Source organism: Camponotus vicinus, unplaced genomic scaffold (assembly GCF_025532165.1).
Source record: "Camponotus vicinus isolate PSW18456_S1 unplaced genomic scaffold, iyCamVici1.0 SCAF_18, whole genome shotgun sequence".
Taxonomy (NCBI): Eukaryota; Metazoa; Arthropoda; class Insecta; order Hymenoptera; family Formicidae; genus Camponotus; species Camponotus vicinus.
The window spans coordinates 35,001-42,500 of record NW_028141954.1 but is presented as its reverse complement, the minus strand read 5'-3'; the positions used below and the strand labels follow the sequence as shown (position 1 = coordinate 42,500).

General features: G+C 54.3%; 1 protein-coding gene and 1 pseudogene across 1 annotated transcript; one reads left to right on the top strand and one right to left on the bottom strand.

Annotated features, from left to right (window-relative positions):
- Positions 1–4,872: 4,872 nt before the first annotated feature.
- On the top strand, positions 4,873–5,448 carry LOC145965945 (uncharacterized). The gene has a single exon (XM_083089599.1). It carries the CDS (start codon positions 4,873–4,875, stop codon positions 5,446–5,448), a length of 576 nt encoding a protein of 191 aa, XP_082945725.1.
- LOC145965961 (large subunit ribosomal RNA) lies at positions 5,138–7,500 on the bottom strand (annotated as a pseudogene).

The following is a 7,500-nucleotide window of genomic DNA, read 5'->3' as shown; positions in this document are numbered from 1 at the left end:
CTGGGAATCCTTAAGCTGGTCAAGCCTAGCGAGTACCAACCTCGGAATCGCCGTCTCGAACGAAGGTATGCCAAGTCCTCCCTGCCGGACCGGAGAATGGAAAAAAGCCATCGGAACATCACTGGGAAATCGCAGCCAACGACGCGTCGCTGCCCTGACCTGCCGGTCCATCTTCCGCAGGAGGCCATAAGATGTGCGTCCTAGAACCAGCACATGAGTGAACCTAGGAATAAGGAAGGTTTTAAGGACTTTAAGTCTCTGTTGAGGCTTTAAGGGCGCCCGAGTAATCCTCTCAAGGAACGGGACGAGCTCGATCTCCTGGATCATCGGTCCAGCCCCGCCAAACTGCACACCCAGGTATCGCACAGACTGCAGAACACCGAGTTGCGGAACCACACAGTCACCGGCCATAAACTGAGGCTCAGTGAGGATCCTAGTCTTCTTCAGTCTTCCTGAAGGGACGAGTGAGAACGCAGCACATTTAGCGGGCGCCAACTCCAGACCAAACTGATGCAATGCATCAATCACTCTGCCCAGCGACTTTTGTGCCCCATCCCTCGTGGATCCAATCAAGACCAAGTCATCTGCGAACGCTAAGGCATTAACATTTTGACCAAGCATGTTGTAGCCAACCTCCCCAGGAACCGCCGCAAGCACTTCATTCATAACGAGGTTGAAGATCAATGGGGAGAGGGGATCGCCCTGCCGAACACCCCTACCCGGATATATCTCACTGGAAAACTCTCTATCTACCTCCAGTCTGACCGCAGCCGTCCGATAGAGGACAGAGAGATAACTGATCATCTCCTGCGGCGCACCGTGCCTCCGCAAAATTTTACAAATGGCGCTGTGGCTGACAGTATCGAAGGCCTTCCGAACATCCAATGTTATAATGTGCAACTGTTTACAGTTCACTCGCGCGTCGAACTGCAGAGCTGACAACACAGCCACATTTTCGGCACATCCGTCCGCCGCAATGAAAGCACGCTGCCTTTCATCCAGCAATTTATAACTAGCCAGGCGCGCAGCTAATATCTTGTGAAAATGGCGCAAGACGACGGACGCAACAGATATCGGCCGATAACATGCCGGGTCCACTAGATCCAAGGTCTTCGGGATTAAGATGGTCCTAGAATGTCTAAACCTAGAGGGGATCAATCCTGTCGCCATGAAAATATTAAGGATGGTCGCCCGAAGAATCGCAGGCACCTCCGAGAACCAGCGCCGCACCGTCATGCCATCCAGGCCAGGGGCCGACGAACGAGGGAGCCTTATGTTGATCACCTCACCCTCCGTAATAGGAGACCAAACATCACTCAAGTCCGCAGCAGCACGCTCCGGAACATCTGGGCGCCAACAATCCACCGAACCCGCCTCCAACACAGGGGTCCAAAACTCAAGCTGCTCCGCAAGAGTAGGATGCGGCAAGCCATCCGCATCCCCATCCAAGATCTTATGGGCAGCCTTCGACATATTTGTCCTCCACAACTGCTGCATACGACGGTACTCCACTCTTCTGGCCCTCCTCCCGGACAGCACAGGAGCCACACGGGGCCCACGAGCAGCCCGACTCCTCTCCGTCAACACCAAATCGGGGAAACTGTTGGTCCACCAGTCATCAAGCGCCTTATCAGGCGACCGTCCCTCCATCACACGAGACACCGCCGTACGGATCCACAGACCACCATACATTTCCGGGACAATATCGTCCTTCTTGGCACGGAGCCAATCCATCACAGCCACAGATAGGGGGGGCGACTCACCCACAATCTCCTGTTCAGGGGCCACCACAGGCGGCGACCAGGGTCTCAAGCGGCTATCATGCTCCTCAATCTCGCGCATTAATCGTTGTTCCTTGTATGATGCAACAAGATCTTTATAGGAGCGCTTCCTCCTGGCCCCCTTAACGGCCTCCAGCGATCGGGTACCACCGTGCTTCTCCAGCAGATACACATTCATGGATCTCACATGTACAGGCGCCGCAGCCTCCTCCATAGCAAGGAGTCTGATCTCCTCGTCGTCCCAACGCGGCTTAATCCGGGCAATATCAATTTCTTCATTGTACTCCACGGGGTGTGCCTTCTTCTTATGAACACCAAGACCTATCTTAGACAGGTATGACCGCAAACAGACATCGCAGACAAAGCGCTCCGGACTTCCAGGCATAGAAATATTGCTATCACCAACAACATCAGAACATCCTGTAGACGGACCATCGCAATCATAATTTTCATTGGGGGGAGGCTCCGAGGTACCTCCCCAACTATCTCTCTCATTATAATGTGTAGTAGCACCAATGAAATAAGCGACAGACGGGGGTGCTAACCCCGAACGTCGCATAATAAGGAGGGTCGTTACTTTGTTATCGCAAAGGATGATGAACTGCGGCCGGATTTATATGCCCGGGGAAGGGCTCTTTGGCTCCGGCAGGTGACAAACCTCCTCCCCCGTACTAGTAGCAACTACAACTCATCGACCAGTGCAATCAAGAAAGAGAGAGATACACCATATTAGTATTTAATCAAACGTGACTTGTCTCTCAGCTTACGCTGCAGGATTAAGCAGGCAGACACATCAAGGGCCGAATGGTCTACCGAAGACATCCCAGCATTAACACAGTTGTGGCACTTGCGTACGCCGCCCCTATTAGGGCACACTCTAGATTCATGGCCGCCGCAACAGTGGCCACAGATGTCGGAGGCAGCCCGACAGTTCTTCGCAATATGGCCAAAGTTAAGACATTTGAAGCACTGTAAGACACGCACATGGTCCGCAACTCTGCAGGAAGACCAGCCTAAGTACACCCGCGCCTGGCTCATCAGTCTGTTCCTTATCTCAGAAGACACCTCAATGATAGCACTGGTATTCTTTCGGTTCTTAATGGGAAACCAATAGACCAATTTAACGTCACCTTCATTCGTGCTCTCCAAATTCTGTTTAACGAGATCTCTAAGAAAATGTTGCTTATCTGTATCGGCAGGGATATCTCTGATCACCAGCCTGGGATTGAGTCTATCAATGTGCTTCACATCCATACCAATCTCGTCTAGCATCGGCTTAAGCTTGCTCAGATCATCTCGCGCCGCCACAATACGGACAGATTTATTTTTACCTTTGACGAGACGGTCAATCCTGATACCAGATTCGCCAGGCTTAATCGAACTAAGAACCGCATTACACATAGCCGATGAATCAGGAAGCCTGCTATCCATCCGATCACGAGGGACCACTTCAATGGTCTCCACAGCACGACCGGAGCCCGGACCAGCCTCGACGCGACCAGATAGAGGGGGAAAGGGCGACACCCCAGCACCAGACGCCGCAACTGCGCCCGCGTAAGAGCGACCACCGCCATGAACTTCAGTCGCAGCCCCCGAGACGCCCGCAGAGAACCGCCACTCCTCCATAACCTCGCGCACCGCCACACTCGCCGATTCGCGTATCATGTCCGACATCTCGGCACCCGCGGAACGCTCAGAGCCGCCACCACGTCCCGACCTCATCATCCTCCATATTTTTGCCGTAGTGTCACGCTCAACCTTGACCTGAATATATGCTCTCGTCAGCCTATCGACAGCCCCCCGGTACGCCGCAATGACCTCCTCCAGCTCTTTTTTCTTGACAGAGGACTCCTTACTAACTGCGTTAATAGAGGCAAAGCTATAATCGTGCCCGGACAGGACGTTTTTAATGTCCAGCAAATCCTCGTCACTTAGCGGCGGGGGTCCCAATTCAGTATCAACCACTGATTGAGGTGGCGACACAGCCACACGCTTCGCACCGCGCGGCAGCGCGTCGTGGCCACGAAACGCAGAACCTTCACTGCTGGTACGGAGGCGAAAATCCTCCATCCTTGGGGGTAATGGGCCCTGCCTCAGAGGGGGGGTCCCCCCAGGACTACTCATTGTCCACAAACTAACAGGCCACAACAGGCGAACACCACAGCGCAGCAAAAAAGACTACACGAAAATTGTTTAATTTTTACAATTTAAACAATAAAGTCGCAGGCAAAACACAAAAGACCGATAGGCACGAGTCCAGGTCACCATCCGACGAGAAAACCACCAAGAAAAACAGGGGTCGTAATGAGAGCCCAAAATTCACTAATTAATAACGGCTAAAACAGACGAAAAATGGTAATTACGGAGTTAAAATCACTAAATCAGTCGCTAATCAATCGAATTCCGCATAGAGAGCTCGTCCGTAACAGATATCTCACTCAACCAATCAGGAAAAAAGTCACTAAAGTATGCGGACTCGCCTTAAGCTTGAAAATCAGCCTTTACGAAATGCCCATCAGAGAATGCCCAACAACAAGATGGCGGGCCCATGCGCTCCACATATATAACGAAAATCCGTCTTTTTCGGGCTCTAATTAAGTAATCCGCACAAAACAAAGCACTGGGCGTACAGAATGACGTCCGCAGAATTCAATAATACTATTATTTTCGTCCGCAAGGCAATAATAACGACACATAAAGGCACCGAAAACCGAGTATGTCAGATGACACGCGGCAACAGTTAAACGCGGAAAACCACGCATTTACCGCACAACACACTCGTGGATGGCACGCAGCGTGTAGCCCGTCAAAAACTGCATCCACTGGTCACTAGCTGTCAATTCAGGTCACACTCTAAACCACCGAAAAGGAACTTTGAACACAGAGCGATATGACATACGTCCGCCACCCTTAAGAGAGTCATAGTTACTCCCGCCGTTTACCCGCGCTTGCTTGAATTTCTTCACGTTGACATTCAGAGCACTGGGCAGAAATCACATTGCGTCAACACCCGCGAGGGCCATCGCAATGCTTTGTTTTAATTAGACAGTCGGATTCCCCTAGTCCGTGCCAGTTCTGAGCTGAGCGTTGAATGGCGGCCGAAGAGGACGACCACGACGGCTCGCGCCGCCACGGAAGCCTCGCAGCAAGGAAGATCCGCGGGAGGCCAAGGCACGGGACCGAGCTCGGATCCCGGGACCGGCGCGAGAACGCCGACCGTTCACCTCGCCCAGGCCCGGCACGTCAGCCAGACCCGCTTCCCGACCAAGCCCGACACGCCCCGCTCCTCAGAGCCAATCCTTATTCCGAAGTTACGGATCCAATTTGCCGACTTCCCTTACCTACATTATTCTATCGACTAGAGGCTCTTTACCTTGGAGACCTGCTGCGGATATGGGTACGAACCGGCGCGACACCTCCACGTGGCCCTCTCCTGGATTTTCAAGGTCCGAGGGGAAGATCCGGACACCGCCGCAACTGCGGTGCTCTTCGCGTTCCAAACCCTATCTCCCTGCTAGAGGTTTCCAGGGAACTCGAACGCTTATACAGAAAAGAAAACTCTTCCCGGATCTCCCGACGGCGTCTCCAGGTCATTTTGGGTTACCCCGACGAACACTCTTACGAGGGCCCGAATTGTATGCGGTTCCGCTGCCGGGTTCCGGAATAGGAACCGGATTCCCTTTCGCCCGACGGGCGTGTGTCATTATATACATATTATAATCTTTCGTTTTCGACACTCGAGTATATTGTACGCCGTCATTGACATAGGATTTCTCCTAGGGCTTAGGATCGACTGACTCGTGTGCAACGGCTGTTCACACGAAACCCTTCTCCACGTCAGTCCTCCAGGGCCTCGCTGGAGTATTTGCTACTACCACCAAGATCTGCACCGACGGCGGCTCCAGGCAGGCTCACGCCCAGACCCTTCTGCGCTCACCGTCGCGACCCTCCTACTCGTCAGGGCTTCGTGACGACTCGAGGGAGACGATTGCCTCGCGAGAGAGCCGCAAACGCGGTCCGACGCGCGCAACGCTCCCGTCGCCGCCCCACTTGCCGCTGACGGCAGAGTATAGGCTCGACGCTTCAGCGCCATCCATTTTCAGGGCTAGTTGCTTCGGCAGGTGAGTTGTTACACACTCCTTAGCGGATTCCGACTTCCATGGCCACCGTCCTGCTGTCTTAAGCAACCAACGCCTTTCATGGTGTCCCATGAGCGTCGAGTTGGGCGCCTTAACTCTGCGTTTGGTTCATCCCACAGCGCCAGTTCTGCTTACCAAAAATGGCCCACTTGGCACTCTGATCCGAGATGCTCGTGGCTTCATAATTCAAGAAAGCCAGAGATCTCACCCATTTAAAGTTTGAGAATAGGTTGAGGTCGTTTCGGCCCCAAGGCCTCTAATCATTCGCTTTACCAGATGAGACTCGCGCGCGTTCCGTGCGGAACGGCCGAGTGCCAGCTATCCTGAGGGAAACTTCGGAGGGAACCAGCTACTAGATGGTTCGATTAGTCTTTCGCCCCTATACCCAGTTCCGACGATCGATTTGCACGTCAGAATCGCTACGGACCTCCATCAGGGTTTCCCCTGACTTCGTCCTGACCAGGCATAGTTCACCATCTTTCGGGTCCCAACGTGTACGCTCTGGGTGCGCCTCTTCTCGCGTTGAGAACGAGACGCCCCGGGAGTGCGAGGCCGCATCGCGACGCGGCCCATCCTCCCTCGGTCGACGGCCAGGGCCGACCTTCACTTTCATTACGCCTTTAGGTCTCGCGACAAGTCCCAATGACTCGCGTACATGTTAGACTCCTTGGTCCGTGTTTCAAGACGGGTCCTAAGAGTACCCAAAGCAGTAGCGTCGCCGACCGGTATCCGTCCCCCGTGAGAGAGACGTTCGCAGGCCTGTCGAAGGTGATCCGTACTTTAACCAACAGCGGGCCAGGACCGGGGACGGCGCAAAGTCCGTAACCTCCGAGTACCGTGGCGCGCGCTTGCGACGGCCTCGACGCACCGTGTAGAAGTGCGGCCTGATACCTTGCGCGTACCGCCGAGCAGCCGGCCGGGCGACCGAGGGTTTGTCGCGTGCCGTTTTACCGGCGACGCGACAGTCACCGCACCCGGGCCGTAGACCGACACCCAGCGGGTCGCGACGTTCTACTTGGGGAGAAGTGCACGACGACGACAGCCGGACATCGGCGCACGGTAGCGTGCCCGCGCGCGAGCCGCGAGGACTCCGCGGGACATCGCCCACCGACGCGAAGCCAGCGCCGCTGACGATGAATCTCCCCGTTCGATCTTTTGGGTTTCTTAGGTTTACCCCTGAACGGTTTCACGTACTCTTGAACTCTCTCTTCAAAGTTCTTTTCAACTTTCCCTCACGGTACTTGTTCGCTATCGGTCTCGTGGTCGTATTTAGCCTTAGATGGAGTTTACCACCCACTTAGAGCTGCACTCTCAAGCAACCCGACTCTAAGGAGAGATCCTCCCGAGACGCGCACCGGTCGCTACGGGCCTGGCACCCTCTACGGGTAAGTGGCCCCATTCAAGATGGACTTGGACGCGACGCGACGCCTCGGGATAAGCGGATCCTCCCAAACACCACATTTCCCTGCGGCGGAACCGCGGGATTCGGTGCTGGGCTCTTTCCTGTTCGCTCGCCGCTACTGAGGAAATCCTAGTTAGTTTCTTTTCCTCCGCTTAATAATATGCTTAAATTCAGCGGG

What these genes read in the sequence shown, in the direction of transcription:
- LOC145965945 (XM_083089599.1), top strand. Translation starts at nt 4,873, where the DNA reads ATGGCGGCCGAAGAGGACGACCACGACGGCTCGCGCCGCCACGGAAGC.